Source organism: Haliotis rufescens, unplaced genomic scaffold (genome assembly GCF_023055435.1).
Source record: "Haliotis rufescens isolate VD_foot unplaced genomic scaffold, xgHalRufe1.0.p SCAF_11, whole genome shotgun sequence".
NCBI lineage: Eukaryota > Metazoa > Mollusca > Gastropoda > Lepetellida > Haliotidae > Haliotis > Haliotis rufescens.
In genome coordinates, this window is record NW_025963791.1 from 6,707,501 (window position 1) to 6,724,910 (window position 17,410).

The window sequence follows — 17,410 nt, forward strand, 5'->3', positions numbered from 1 at the left end:
ATTGTATAAATGAAGTTATGAAGTCCTTATTAGCTGCGGGTACCGTATCTTCATTGTTTAATATCTGTTTTCCTATATGTCACTACCGGGGTCTACATCGCCACGTAAGAAATTCTGCCAATGTGCGCTATAGGATTTACAACACTTTTCCGTAAGTATCTCTTTCGTGGGTGTCGCCATGTTGTTTTCCATCAGGAATGCTCCTTAAAAGTTCACTTTATGAAATGAAGCGCACTTATTTGGAGGTAACTGATTCAAAAAGAGATTTGGTAAGTACGTTTTTAAAAAAAAAGTGTATGATATGTAGCCAATCGGAGATCCTGCAGAGCACTTTGACAGACATTACTAATGGGACGATCCGTATCACCCAGTAGTGACGTATAAAAAACTGATATTAAACGATTACCGGATGAGGGGATAAGGTAACCACACTGACTATAAAGTACATATATGCATAGATGATGCGTACATAATATTATTGGCAGCAGAATAGTAGCCACCGTCCGTGTTAACAATCCAATACGCGACGGGCATTTATTAGAGTATATACATCCCACATACGACGATGTGTCTGTGTAATTAAAGTGACACTGTCCTTCCCGTACCATTGCGATGTGTCGACGGGCCTCGTAGGCTCAAACAGCCCATGGCGTCGGTATTCATTCTAATTTCCCAGGACGGACGCCACACGCTCGCTCCGCCGCACCAGGCCTAGATATGCAGTCAGAGATCACTGGCTAATTAATGACATAGAACCGTCCTCCGTGACTCCAGCCAACGGCGTGACTCATTGCTGTGAGTCTATGTGATAATAGTGTGTTCCACCATGGTTGTGAATATGGCCTTTGCTCAGGGAAGAGTCAGATCAGAAACGCCACCAGCACGTGTGTAGCAGGTCGTATGCCATTTTAAATCTCTCAGTCGGCTGTTTTCACTGTCTAACTATATATTCGTTCATAATGAAGATGCGTCTGATTGTTTGACAAGTGATGCTTAGTTTAATGTTAGGTCACGAAATTTCTAAGACCTGCATCACTTCGGGCTTTCCTCCCACATCAAGCTGACACGCCGTGAAATAACTGGATTGCTGTTCAAAGCGGCGAAAATCCAAACTCCCTCCCTCACGAAATGTTATCCTCAGTGTTTAACAGAACAACATGATGGCTCCCGTTATATTTCTTATTCTTCTCTGGCTTTCAGTAGTTGGTATAAGCCCTCTGGTGTGGACTGTGGGCTCATCGGGTGTCTTACTGTGGCCAACTAACAGATTGCAAAGCTTCTGGTGTCCCTTCCATGGTAATGAAGTATCTGGTGTCTTCCTGTGGTCATCTGGCAGGTTATGAAGTCTCTGGTGTCTTCCTGTGGTCACCTGACAGGTTATGAAGTCTCTGGTGTCTTCCTGTGGTCATCTAGCAGGTTATGACGTCTCTGGTGTCTTCCTGTGGTCACCTGACAGGTTATGACGTCTCTGGTGTCTTCCTGTGGTCACCTGACAGGTTATGACGTCTCTGGTGTCTTCCTGTGGTCATCTGGCAGGTTATGAAGTCTCTGGTGTCTTCCTGTGGTCATCTGGCAGGTTATGACGTCTCTGGTGTCTTCCTGTGGTCATCCGACAGGTTATGACGTCTCTGGTGTCTTCCTGTGGTCATTATACAGGTTATGACGTCTCTGGTGTCTTCCTGTGGTCATCTGACAGGTTATGACGTCTCTGGTGTCTTCCTGTGGTCATCTGGCAGGTTATGACGTCTCTGGTGTCTTCCTGTGGTCACCTGACAGGTTATGACGTCTCTGGTGTCTTCTTGTGGTCATCTGGCAGGTTATGACGTCTCTGGTGTCTTCCTGTGGTCACCTGACAGGTTATGACGTCTCTGGTGTCTTCCTGTGGTCATCTAACAGGTTATGACGTCTCTGGTGTCTTCCTGTGGTCATCTGGCAGGTTATGAAGTCTCTGGTGTCTTCCTGTGGTCACCTGACAGGTTATGAAGTGTCTGGTGTCTCCCTGTGGTCACCTGACAGGTTATGAAGTCTCTGGTGTCTTCATGTGGTCATCTGGCAGGTTATGACGTCTCTGGTGTCTTCCTGTGGTCATCTGGCAGGTTATGAAGTCTCTGGTGCCTTCCTGTGCTCACCTGACAGGTTATGAAGTGTCTGGTGTCTTCCTGTGGTCACCTGACAGGTTATGACGTCTCTGGTGTCTTCCTGTGGTCATCTGACAGGTTATGACGTCTCTGGTGTCTTCCTGTGGTCACCTGACAGGTTATGACGTCTCTGGTGTCTTCCTGTGGTCATCTGGCAGGTTATGACGTCTCTGGTGTCTTCCTGTGGTCATCTGGCAGGTTATGAAGTCTCTGGTGTCTTCATGTGGTCACCTGACAGGTTATGAAGTGTCTGGTGTCTCCCTGTGGTCACCTGACAGGTTATGAAGTCTCTGGTGTCTTCCTGTGGTCATCTGGCAGGTTATGACGTCTCTGGTGTCTTCCTGTGGTCATCTGGCAGGTTATGAAGTCTCTGGTGCCTTCCTGTGCTCACCTGACAGGTTATGAAGTGTCTGGTGTCTTCCTGTGGTCACCTGACAGGTTATGACGTCTCTGGCGTCTTCCTGTGGTCATCTGGCAGGTTATGAAGTCTCTGGTGTCTTCCTGTGGTCATCTGACAGGTAATGACGTCTCTGGTGTCTTCCTGTGGTCATCTGGCAGGTTATGACGTCTATGGTGTCTTCCTGTGGTCATCTGACAGGTTATGAAGTCTCTGGTGTCTTCCTGTGGTCACCTGACAGGTAATGACGTCTCTGGTGTCTTCCTGTGGTCATCTGGCAGGTTAAGACGTCTCTGGTGTCTTCCTGTGGTCACCTGACAGGTTTTGACGTCTCTGGTGTCTTCCTGTGGTCATCTGGCAGGTTATGACGTCTATGGTGTCTTCCTGTGGTCATCTGGCAGGTTATGACGTCTCTGGTGTCTTCCTGTGGTCACCTGACAGGTTATGAAGTGTCTGGTGTCTTCCTGTGGTCACCTGACAGGTTATGACGTCTCTGGTGTCTTCCTGTGGTCACCTGACAGGTTATGACGTCTCTGGTGTCTTCCTGTGGTCACCTGACAGGTTATGACGTCTCTGGTGTCTTCTTGTGGTCACCTGACAGGTTATGACGTCTCTGATGTCTTCCTGTGGTCATCTGGCAGGTTATGACGTCTCTGGTGTCTACCTGTGGTCACCTGACAGGTTATGACGTCTCTGGTGTCTTCCTGTGGTCATCTGGCAGGTTATGACGTCTCTGGTGTCTTCCTGTGGTCATCTGGCAGGTTATGACGTCTCTGGTGTCTTCCTGTGGTCACCTGACAGGTTATGAAGTGTCTGGTGTCTTCCTGTGGTCACCTGACAGGTTATGACGTCTCTGGTGTCTTCCTGTGGTCATCTGGCAGGTTATGACGTCTCTGGTGTCTTCCTGTGGTCACCTGACAGGTTATGACGTCTCTGGTGTCTTCCTGTGGTCATCTGGCAGGTTATGACGTCTCTGGTGTCTTCCTGTGGTCACCTGACAGGTTATGACGTCTCTGGTGTCTTCCTGTGGTCACCTGACAGGTTATGACGTCTCTGGTGTCTTCCTGTGGTCACCTGACAGGTAATGAAGTCTCTGGTGTCTTCCTGTGGTCATCTGACAGGTAATGAAGTCTATATGTTTCTGTGGTCACCTTACAGGTCATAAAATCTCTTAAGTTTTATTTTGTGGCTTTTTCAGTCAATTAGGCCATACAGATTCTACATCTTCTTAAATTGGACAAAGTATACTTAACTATGTTGTTTATGTGTAGTGTTAATGCCCACCCATCAATATTCCAGCCACCTGTAATAATTGAGTCTGGACCAGACAATCCAGTGATTGCTAGTATGAGCAATGGTTCACACCTTTGACACACAATCAACAAAATTACTGAGCCTGAGCACCAGTTCAATTACTTGCAAGTCGCCTCTGAAAACCAGCATAGGTTGCTGAGGACCTATTCTAACCTGGAACTCCAAAGGTGGCATTAACGGAGTGACAAGATCTAAGTGTAGATCCAATTTTCCTTAAGCTGAGGCCTAAAATATATATGTTGTGCCACAAAGGGTAGAATTCCACATAGAAAAATGGCTTCAACGGTGAACACACCTTTCAATTTCTTGACCGGTGCCTGCCTTAACATATATCCTCAGCTCATGAATGCATCAAAACATCCATTGACTCAAAGTTGCTCTTGTGCACGATATGAGAATGCTTCAGTTAATATATGCATGTCAAACCTCAATGACTACAACTATGACATGAATGCACATAAATGCCAAACACATTCAACCACCTCACTGGTTTTCTGGATAGTGTGTCTGTTGGAGAGGGGAAGGTTGGTGGTTTACTTGGGTTGTCAGACTGGCTGACTTTGTTGATGCACATCATTGTACCCCAATTGCGTAGATCTATGCTCATGATGTCAATCACTGGATTGTCTGGTCCAAACTCGTATTATTTACAGATCAACATCATATCACTGGAATATGGCTTAGTGTGGCATTAAATAACAAAAAACAAACAAACACATGTACATGCAAGCATGTTGATATATAAGTGTAATAATCTTATAGGTGACATTGAACACAATTTCACCTCACCACGCCCAACACATTCAACAGCATTTTGAAGCTCCCCTCAAAAGATCATGAACCAATGGTGAAAGAGTGAGTGAGTGAGTATGGTTTAACACCACTTTTAGCAATATTCCAGCAATATCACGGCGGGGGACACCAGAAATGGGCTTCACACATTGTACCCATGTTGGGAATCGAACCCGGGTCTTCGGCGTGACGAGCGAAAGCTTTAACCACTAGGCTACCCGACCGCCCCTAATGGTGAAAGAGTGAGTGAGGATGGTTTACTGCCTGTAAAGCAACACACCTGTACTATCAGGGTAGGTAGCCATCATTTTACTTCTGGAAATCACACAGATCCTTACAAAGGAATTACTTGAACTACTTGGCAAATAAATCACAAGAGATTTTCTTTTTCCCAGTTTTTATTTGCAGAAAAAGGTTTGTGAACAATGCCTTTTGAACAAGACCCACAACCCTGCTGTTAGATGCCTGTATTGAACAGGGTTAGAACATTCAGTACAGCAGTGAAACAATCATTCTGAAGGTTAACACATGCTACCGACTCAATACCGTCAATAGTTTACATTTGATCAAGTGTATGTTTATTCATATTACTGATACTGACAGCTTCTAGCACTTATAAATTAATAACAAACTGGTAACAAATATCATGCCTAAGACTTCAGTGAGTCTACAGAACAGTGAGGAGTGAGGTGGACATTGAAGAGTATTCCAGCCACATCGCAGCTCAGGGAGAAGTGATGCAGTCCTGAGATCATCACCGCAAGGATGTGACCCACAAGCACAGGTATGGCCATAACTGGCAAGGATCAGTAGTGGGGAGAATCTGGAACTCAACCCTCAGTGGATCCTGGCATGATTAAGGGACAACTCTGAACAGCACATCCTGGTGCCACCAGTGTGTTCTTGTACAGTATTATTCGAGCAGTATTAGTACCAACATTGCATCGAGTTACGGGGACAACTTCACAGCAGTGTTTGTGACTGTTGTCTGTGTTCTGTTTGTGCTGTTAACTCTCTTAAATTCCAAGTCGGATTCAATAAGAAGAGAAAAGAATGATAGTTTATGAAGCAGCCATATCTGAATTCAAAATGGAAATCTTTAAAGATACAGTTAGATATGGTCAACATACCGCAATTTTATTTTCAGGATTTACCGATTTGTAAAAATAAGAATTATTTCTTTTCATCGATCTTATTAGTTGACAAACTGATAGCATTTTGGATATAAATCTATTTCAAAAACATGTGTCAGTGTTATATATACTGAAACACTTTGAAAACGCATATTCAAAATTTGTACCTTATATTTAGCCAAATGACAACCAAAATCAAATTAAGTTGTTCTCTATCTCGGCATTAGGTGATCAAACACAACAATGTCGTGGTTCAGTTTGGAATCTCCTTTGATGTGTTTCGACATGGACTTGAACACAAAAATATCTCATGTCTGATGCTTGAAAACCTGATCATGCGTTTTCAAAGCATATCAGTATAATTGTTTCAAAATAAATATATTCAATTCACATAGCATATCAGCAGTACTTTTAACACAGTTTTGACTTTTCAAACTCCAAGACTTGGATGATTTATAAACACAAAAACAAAAAGTATTGCCTGTATCGTATAAAAACTCAATGAGTCACAACCTTTAAACCTTCAATACCATGTACAAATGTACCTGTACATCACATTCGTGCTAGATTTGATATTAACAAGTGGTATAGTGCATTGAATATGCAATCTAAAGCATTATTCCACACAAACCCCAAACTCCTTTATTAAGATACTTAATTACATTAAATGTCATATGGTACATAGTACTGCTTTGGATATAACCCATATTAAATATTTAATGTAATTGACTTAATTTGCCATTGTGTCAGTCAAAATATAATAAACGTGAAACTATCTCCGTACATTTACAGCTGTAATCAACCATACTATGAGACTCTAAAACCAAAATCTTAAGAAACTTTTGTTACCAGGTTATAAGAAACAATTATTTTAAATAAACATGGTTTTGGGAAACTAAAGAGAAATCACGTACATAATTACATGCGATGTGTGCAGACAATAGTGCAAAGGTGAAAGATCTTTAATGGACTGGACGGAGACAAGGCAAGGAAACTGGCTTTTAAATATTAGGTGCTTGACAAAAGTGTTAAGCCATAGCACCCCCTACTTTGAATTGAGCTTGATATTTTCCACAACATCAGACTATATGCTTCCTTACTCAGTGTTCAAGCAACGCATTAAATATACTTAACAGCTTTGTGACACATGTCAAATTCTATCAAAATATTGTTATTAGAGTCTCACAGTATTCAATTCAGCTATATGAGTCAATTATGGTGCATGCTCGATAAATACTCAGAATAGAGAAAGGGAGGCAACTCCTACAGGCTTACAGAAAACTGTTCATACCATAAGTTCATCTTGTTTCTCAATTCAATTCACACTCATAGTTTACGAACATGTATGTACAAAGAATCTTCTTGACATTAAACTACCAAACTACAGAGAATTAAATCCAGGTCTACGCAATGAAATGTATGAAAATATTACATTATCTAAGGCATGGATTTTGTTTTCTCATAATTAATTGACATAATTTAGGTAACAACAAAAATAATGAAAAATATCAGAATTCAAAGCTCATGCAAATAACTTCAAGTGAAGGAGATCATTGTTGGTTAATAACACATAAAGGCAAAGTGTGCTCCAGAGAATACAAGCCTCAAGGTTAAACAAAGGCTAGGGAGATAGCCGTATCAGCATTTTACCTTATTACATTTGGTATTTGTTCCCTATCAAATAAATCAACACCACCCATGAGTTGTTCTTATTTTGAATGTGTAAGTATCAGGGCTTTGTAGATATATAATAAATCTTCATATTTCAAACAGGTAGATCCATATGGGGGGTCCAGGCCCACCCCACCTTTTGAAAAGCAAATGGTGTAAGTTGTAGGAAAAAAATTGACTGAGAGAGAATCTGGATGTTTTGGACCCCTCCCTTTTAAACAGTGCTGGATCTGCCCTTGTTCAAATTATAACATGTACTCTGGTTCATGTATCGGACCTGTCATTCCTTATGAAGTGTAGACACTACCATATCAAATTAAGTTCTGTTCACATTTGTTTATCAATGGTAAATGATCATAAGAATGATGAAAAAATACACAGTGTAACACAGTAATAATTTTTGAAAGGTTAAGAGCATTGTTCATTGATAACAGACACACATAGAAACATCTAAATAACACCACAGCAAGACCTTTGTCATATAAGCTATAAATAACAACCTGGCTGAATATACTGTTATACTAAATTCTGGAATAAACAGTAGTGAAGTAACAGACAGCTGTAGCTAAAATGGATACATGGCAATCAACTAAGGCTGGGACGAGTCCAAATTTAATACCCGCGTACCCACTACGCTATTACCCGACCCTACCCGGATACCCGCTATATGTCTCAAGACTTGGGTGTAAAAAGTCTGATTGGGAATAGTTTGACCGTAGCCCTGGTAAAATATATTTAGGTACACGTATAAAAAGATCTGGTCATGCATACACTGAAGTTGACTGAAGTTTTATCTTTATTCAAACCTATAAAGGTCAGAAGGAATGGGTGCATAGTCAGAAAGAAATGCGAACAATAGTGACTTGTAGTGTAACCATAGAGTTTTAGATATTTTTTATGAATAAACAATATATCACGTGACTAACCACGGATCCGGGTAGTCCTGTGGGTACCCAGGTCCTACTCAGTACCCACCCGACCCGAGTACCCGAGTTACCCGTCCCAGCCCTACAATCAACCAGCACTGTTATTTATTGGTGTAGTGGATTCACTCTATTTAATATCCATCTACATAAAATACTTTTCTTGGTAAAATTATTTTTCTCAATTTCTACCTGTTAGAAAACAAATATACCGGTACACATATTCCAGTTTATTGATAATCCAGCAGTAAATATATACCACCTATCGTAACATATTTACGTACTAGTGTTATATATTAACAGGTAAAGTTTGCAGGTATTTTGGTAACACATAGTTTTATATATCTATATATATATATTTACATCTGGTATATCAAATAGATATATGAATGCCAATATTATTAATAAATGTACAATTAATAAATGTCTTTATAAGACAGTTTGTAAACTTTAATTTAAATGTTTCCTTTGCGAGGCCTCGACAAAAGCATCAGTGGTTACATCAACTAAATGTGTAATAAGGTCTTTTACCATGTGTATCATGGAAAAACATTGTCAACAAATCAAAATTGAACAGAAAGCACAGTACTGAACACAAATTACCATTGTGAAAGACGAGATACTATCATATATAAACCAGCCAACGTTAACTGTCAACATGGTCAGCCATCTTAACCTCCTACAGCCTCACAACCCTATTTTATATACAACCTCAGAGGCTTATTCTACACAAATCTTACACACTATTCTCAAGTAGATGTATTATTTACGATTAGATTCAGATATCAGCAATAGAAATGTGTTAGTCTAGCTTAGGCTTTATATTTCTTTTTAGCTGGTTTACAAGACCGACTGACAAAAAATAAAAGGATTTTTGATATAAAAAGAAATTGGGGCCGACGATTGGGTGAAATGGAAAAAAACCCATGAAATTTGATCACTGCTGTTGGTGACATATGGTGCATAATGCATACAAGTCATTCTCTAAAAAAAATAACAATTAATTATCTTTTTGTATCAATCATAAATCCATGATGGTGTGATCAACAAGTTTGTTTTTCATTCATCAGTTGCAGTACTAATGTGGAAGTTGAAATTTTATTATAAAAAAAACCTGGCCACCTACATTGAACTTTAGGCCATTTCTTTGGTAAACCAACCAATAAAAAGTATAAGGCTCAGTGAGTGGCATCTATCTCATGTTACTTACATCTTATTAGGCCGCAGCCATACCAAATCCACTAGGCTTTCCCAAAATGGGATTCAAACCCCGACTTGTACGATAAGAGAAAGAACTTCCACAAAGCTAACCCACCACCCATAGTCTGTGGACACTGTGATTTGAAACAAGGCCCTGTTCCAAAAAGCAACCCTGACCTACAACTGTCTATGTCTGTGATAAAGAATGGGAGTTACGACAGTCGTGGTGCTAAGATCGCTTTTTGAAACAGGACCCAGAGTCTCCTTGCACAAAGTGATTTTCGAGCTCAACTGTTATAATGCTATGTTATAGAATGGGAGTTATGACAGTCGTACTGCTGAGATCGCTTTGTAAAAAGGGACAATGGCCTTCTTGCACAAAGTGATCTTTGAGCTCAACTGTTGCAAGTATGATGAAAAGTATGGGAGCAATGATTGCTGTAGCTCTAAGATCCATTTGTGCATGTGGGCTCGGGATGTATTTGGAATGGGGTTTGAAAGCTGCTGATAATCATTGAAACATGTAAAATTCAATACATTTAACACATGCAGTGAGTGTACATCTGGACCCACTTGCACAAAATGATGTCAGCACTAAGACCATGGTAACTCCTGTACCTACCATGGACATACAATAGTTGTAGTACCAGGGAAGCTCTGTGCAAGTGGGCCCTGCTCCCTGTGATGCTACTACCTGGAACCTGTAGTATGTGAAGATGGAGAAGATGAGGCCCTAATGTTCCTTCCCACACACACTGTAGCTTCTTGTACACTGTCATCACACATACACAAAATGGTTGACAGTCAGAAAATGCAGCCAGTTCTCATAACAAAACGGTACTTTAGTTTGAAAAACATACCATTTATGTGGAAATAATAATCTGTCATCCAACTGTCATCCATTTCCACTCATATACAATAACTCCTTCTAATTTTATCTTCATTATTATCGTCATTATTAAAATATATATAAAGGCCAAAAACCTATTTCTATTTCCACTAGTCCACAGGGATGAAATAACCTTTAATAGAAGTCCAGACTAGCCTTAGCTTTCCAATTCTAATACTGATTACAGTTTGGAAAACTCAGAAAAACTGAGGCTTGGACTGGCGTGCAGTAACCATTGGTTACAATGAGCTGTACACATTAACTATCATCAAAACTGTTCTTTTTCTATACATGTGAATGAAAGGCTTGTGTCTAATGAACCAACATCCCTCTTCAATCACCACCTAGTCAATCGGCCAACAGTTACACACTGAAAGTTCAACACACTCATTATGCAACAACACAAGTAAACAACTCAGAAAATCTACCAAAAGCACAGGTAATATCACAGTCACAATAGTAACTATTCCAATTATAAAGCGTCCGTAACCATGACAACACCATGCCAAGGTGATATGTATAGTCTCAGATTTCCCAGACCAAGCACATGCTCCACTCTTTATCCCTTCATATCAGCATCAGACTGCATCATATACAACATCATGCATCATGTGATTTCTGACAAAATCAATCATGGATATCTGACACAATGCATCATGACATCTGACACAAGGCATCATGATATCTGGCACAATGCATCATGACATCTGACACAATGCATTATGACATCTGACACAATGCATCATGACACCTGACACAATGCATGATATCCGACACAATGCATCATGACATCCAACACAATGCATCATCATGACATCCAACACAATGCATCATGACATCCGACACAATGCATCATGACATTCGACAAAAGTCATCATGTGACATCCGACACAATGCATCATGACATCCGACACAATGCATCATGACATCCAACACAATGCATCATGACATCCGACACAATGCTTCATGACATCCGACACAATGCATCATGACATCCGACACAATGCATCATGACATCCAACACAATGCATCATGACATCCGACACAATGCATCATGACATCCGACACAATGCTTCATGACATCCGACGCAATGCATCATGACATCCGACACAATGCATCATGACATCCAACACAATGCATCATGACATCCGACACAATGCATCATGACATCTGACACAATGCTTCATGACATCCAACACAATGCATCATGACATCCGACACAATGCATCATGACATCCGACACAATGCATCATGCAACATCCGACATGAAATGAATCATGACATCAAGACAATTACATCGTGTCCGATATCCTAAAGCCACAAAATAAACAGCATGATGCATGATGTCATACACAAAATTATGCGCTATGTAATTTCGAAACAAATTGCACTGTGTCATAAATGGAGAATCTCATCCAAGCGCTTTAGATATGAAATATATCTACACAAGTCGACAAAAAATGTAAAACTTGGCGAGGAGTTTTAAACTATTATCGACGAGTGTTGATATATTTGATATCAACATGATCAAAAGACACAAGGGTAAGATTCTATTTATCATCCAACATCATTCTTCCAACTCTTTCAGTTTGTAGACAGTAATAAGCAGTGTTTTAAGTGTAAAAAGTGCTGCTTACAGCTTCGGTAGCAGAGGCATTAGTGATGTCATTTGATTGTGACATCATGGTAACCAATGACGTCACAATGGTCTGCAAACCATTGCGATGCTGTTTTATTGCATTTCATTTGATCTCGCCCGAGCAATATCTCCTATGGGAGCCAGTTTTGAATGATAAACATAATATTTCCCCATGCAATATTCAACATGGTACATATGTTAAAACAACAACAACAACGTGCAGCAAGTGCACCTTCAGGGATAGATACGGGATACGGCCAGCTGGTCCACAACACAATCACAGCAGTTGTCCTTGTAACAATAGCATAATTGGGGAGAGTATCATAGCCTTCCACCATTTTCACTAAAGCTCCTGACAAACAGACCAGTGGTGGTGTCTAACCCTGAAAACATACATCATGTCAGCGTTAGAAATTGGCACTAGTCCTGTAGTCCTTGCCAAACTGCCCAATAGTTAAGGTATCATAAGGACAAGTAGAAATTGGCCATTTGTAAGGGATTTGCTACATGTTATCATTATAAGGACTAGTGGACTGGAACTGTTAATTTCTACCGCTGCTGATGTGCCATGCAATATTGCAAACCATGCAAACCATGCAAACCTATCACACTGACGCAATTAACTTGGTACATCTGAATGACGTCAATCAGCAATAGGTAAATAGGCCTCAGTGGGTAAAGAGTTCAATGATTTGATGACTGACATCAGACTTATTGATCTTGGTACTGCAGAACTTACTAAAAAAAGGTTGCCGATATTCTCAAGCCATATACAGTAAAACCCTTAGTTCACAACACAGCGATCAGGATAATACATCATCTAAAAGGAGTAGACAAATGTCAGTTACAGCCAAAATATAAAGAAAGGAAACGCGACATTTATCTAGATGCATTTTTATGCATCATGAAATGGGACTAGGCCAGGGCAAATTTTAATCAGGTCATTCAAACAAATTTCTTGCCTGCTACCTCAAGTTTTATGATTAACAGATACAAACAAAACATCCCCTTGACCTACAATGCTAAAAATGGGTACCAAACACTGCCACAGTCCTTCCGATAAATACTGGCTCATTATTTGAAGACACGCCTTTGCTAGTATATATATATTGGCCTGTCTTAAATGAGATTTCAGATATCTGTTTTGTCCTTGACACATACATAAAAAACTTAGTTAAGGAACTGTTTTTGTAACAAAAAAAGAATGTCTCTAAAATGATCCAAATGCCTTTAACTGCACATACATAATCATTTTCTTGCACCATCCCTCCTCCAACATAACATTCGTGCAATCCTGCACAGCAATTGTTGTTCTCATGGCATTATTTTTCTTCTCTTGTGCCCCTGTCATGGTACTCCTCGTGTTACCATGGTTACGGACATCTCTCCCAGTGAGACTTCATTGTTGTATATACAGTGGCTGCTATGTACAAAGGTTCCTGCTCACTTACAAAATTCTCACCTTGGTTACACACATATGCATCAACATAGCCTATGTAACCATAGCAACTGTAAACCATAATGCAATGACACATGGATGAAAATACAGACCATATCAAACACCTGAGAACATTACAAGATCTCGGCATTTCACAAGAGCAGACAAAGGACTGACAATGTTGTCTTCTCTGCCCTTGTACAATGAATGAAATAATCTCACAGGAGAGCAAGGAATACCTCTTTTAAGCAACTCTAAACCTGATATTATGAAATATAATTAATAATAAAGTTCAAGTAACAGTAAATAATCAACAAAATGGTGGTAAAGGCAATGGAGTTTAATATCACGTTCAGGATTATGGCACTTATATAGTGGTGTGCATGCATCTGTGTGCATGTGTGCATGTGTGCATGTGTATGTTCCCCTGTGTGCACCAGATGTGAGGCTCACACGCGACATGTGGGGAATCAATCCCAGGTTGTTGGCATGACAAGCAAATGCTTTAACCACTAGGCTACCCCACTGCTCCTGATGTCAATGGTTTAGTACTATAGTTATATGCCAGCTCATGTATCTTATTCCACCTTTTGTTATCTTATTACTTTTGTTTTTCTTACATGTACATAAATATGCTCTCTGCTCCATAGCATGTATTCACCTGATGAAGGAATAAGCACATACTCTGAAATGTTGTGTTCCTCATAATAAAGAAGTTGACATCCATAAATTCTCTTCCCGATACTCCCTATGCCTAAAATTGTACTCGCTCTCAGATAACTTTAACATTAGACGAACTGACTAGGGTTAGTATAGTGCAAGGTGCATATTGCGAACAAAATAAAAAAGTGTAGTTTTACGCAATCTAAATTCAATTCTTGTAATTCAAGTACATTTGGAATAAAAATATATATTAAAAATGGTCACATGATATGTTGTTTTTTCTAAGAAACGAACAGGTAATTTTAAGTACCCTAATACAATTGTAGAACTATTCCATACCTCAATCATACCTTTGCAAATTCAAGTATATTCCTTGCCTCCAAATGAGCCCTGTTGTACTCCAGGTTGTAAACATAGCTGTCACCCATGCGTCATCCATCCTACATTTAACTCTCAGGAATAAATACATAATACAAATGCATAATTAAAGAATAGGACTGTTACAATTATATGTACATATTCAATGGAACAGTTTTACAAAAATATTATATCATCAGTGTACATGTATATGTTTATTACCAATTATTGCTTCCCCCAAGCTTCAGCCAGCCTCGACTATCCAGGGTCTCTCCATTCTGTTGGCATAAATACCCTGGACCCACTCGCCACCATAGCTACATTTTGGTAGTGACGACACCTGCTCCATCTCTCTTATCACTAAACAAGCACACGATTTCTCTCACTCATGAGCTTGAAGTCAACAACCAATCAAAATGTCTCCTCTAAAGGCATGTTTGGCATACATCTTTATTCAAATCACAGTCTCATATGACCGAGCTCTCAATATATTTAACCAACTCAGAAGACTGTTTAACATGAACTTGTAGCTTGAAGAAATGTGGGAAGTTCTTGTGCTCAAGATTTCCTACTTATATTTAAGGTGAGGTGAAATTGGGTTTAACGTCGTGTCCAAAATTATTGCACTTATATAGTGACGTGCATACACTTGTGTGTGTGTGTGGCTGCTTGTACTAGTCCGGACTGATGCCGATTGATGCACACTGAGATACCATGCCGCAGTTTAACATGAATACCCCACTCCTTGTTTTAGCCCCTTAATACCGAGCGCCAGACAGGGAAACAACAAGTACCATCTTTTAACGTCTTTTGGTATGACGCGGCTGGGGATCGAACCCGGGACCTACTGCTCTCCGGGCGGACGCTCTACCACCAGACCACGAAGGCGGTTCTTATATTTAAGACGGCATGTAACATGGCAAATGGAGTATTAGTTACTACACTGCTCTGTCAGCCATGAAGGAACGGTGTAATTCCACTGGATGGTTATTTTTAGCATTGTGTCATTTGAACCCCACTCAAAACAAAGCTATGTTGGCAAAGGGTACAGGATATTTATCATAACAGAACGGAGACATAATACCCTGGACAATCGAGGATGATCTTCAGCTGATGATTGTAGTGAGAGTATCAAGGTGGGTTGACTCTTAGCCACGATTCTTAATAAAACAATTTGTAATAATATCGGGGGATTCCAAACTTCATTTGGGGTAAAGCAGAAAAATTCTGTGACTTCTCTTCTCGTCAATTGACTTCGGATACTGTAAACTTGTATATCAACAACATATGTAGATCACCAAGGTAGCATTAATGCGTTGTCACCTGCGACATTTGATTCTCATATCTCACTATAAAGACCTACACTTAGCATTCAATATCACAGACTGTACGAAAGTTTGGACTTGTGATTCTTATAATAGCATCATATATACAAAAGTTTGTAAAAACACAGAAAATTTGAAAATAAACAAATCTGTGGTCCCATTGCAAATTGTTTGGGAAATCATTCAGAGTAAGGACAGGACCCGTGTGAGAATGATCAATTCCAGAAATGATCCAAAGGGCTTCATTGAGCATGTCCTGTCATTCCAAGTAGGACCCAAAGGTCACAACAACACCCTCAAAACATCTCCAAGTCATTGAAGGCTGCAGTATTAGTGAGCCCACCATCTTCTTGCTCTGATGTACTTTCCTTGATCCGTGCTGCAAGTTGAGCCCGAACTTCTTCATCTTCGGGGGCATTTTCAATATGGATGACACGGTTGAAGGTCCTCCATCTTAGACACAACTGTACATACATCTTACATTGTACATACATGAAGACAAGTCCACCAGTGAAACCAATAGCGACCACTATCAGCTTGGTCCAGAACGGCCAGTTCAGGTTGCCATTGGCCACTTCCTCAGTGGTGCGGTCGATGAGGACGTACAGAGACCAGATGACACATGTGATGGCTATCATGTGGAATGTGACGGAGCAGATGATTTTCCTTCTTTCTGCTGATGACATATCAAGCTTCTCCCACTGAAACAAGAAGAAAGTTCACTTAGAGACAGCGTGTACATTGCCTAATCAGTGATTGAGTGACCAATAGCTCCTTGAACATACTTCAGTTATCCACGAGCATGTTTATGGTGCTAACAAACCTGTAAACATAATCATGGTAAATGTGGGATTCAAACCCAGGATCAGTTTCTGGCATGCCTCAGGGACACAACACAGCACAGAGGACAGTGGTACCTTAGACAGGTCCCAATTTCAACGATCAGGCCGGTGCCTAGTCTCCCTGCTGGTTTATTAGGGGTCTTCCTACTTGTCCAACACCTATTGTTAAGGGTACAAATTCACCTGGGCATTATGGGTGAGACAATAGGGGATTAAGGAAGGCAAAACAGTGAAAACTTTTAAAGTATATATCCATGAGTGAGTGAACATATTAATCATTCAGTACAATTTGGGCTATTCCCAGGACACTGGTCGCACAGAATTGGCAATACTTTACCTGATGATGCTGCAGTATATTAGCTTTATAACAGCAAGCAACATATCTGGGCCTGGCAAGCCAGACGTTGATATGATAATACCCTTGCAGTGTGTGTGTGTGTGTGTGTGTGTGTGTGTGTGTGTGTGTGTGTGTGTGTGTGTGTGTGTGTGTGTGAAAATCAGCAATATTCCAGCTGTAAAGAATCTGGACCAGAAAATCCAGTGATTGATATTGTAATCAATGGCTTTGGAGTACGATGACATACATCAATGATGACAACAAGTCAGTGTGCCTGACCTCCCGATCCATGAAGTCACCTTAGGTTGACCAGCATAGGTTGCTGGGGACCAATTCTAACCAGGCAGCTCC

General features: G+C 40.5%; 1 protein-coding gene across 2 annotated transcripts in view; it reads right to left on the reverse strand.

Annotated features, from left to right (window-relative positions):
* Positions 1-15,301: 15,301 nt before the first annotated feature.
* The window catches only part of LOC124134277 (E3 ubiquitin-protein ligase MARCHF1-like), a 33,554-nt gene continuing 31,445 nt past the window's right edge, over positions 15,302-17,410 (reverse strand). For both annotated transcript variants that reach the window (XM_046499008.2, XM_046499007.2), the window contains exon 4: positions 15,302-16,581. In XM_046499008.2, coding sequence (XP_046354964.1) covers positions 16,177-16,581 — 405 coding nt within the window. In that variant the 3' untranslated portion in view covers positions 15,302-16,176. The remainder of the gene's footprint in view (positions 16,582-17,410) is intronic.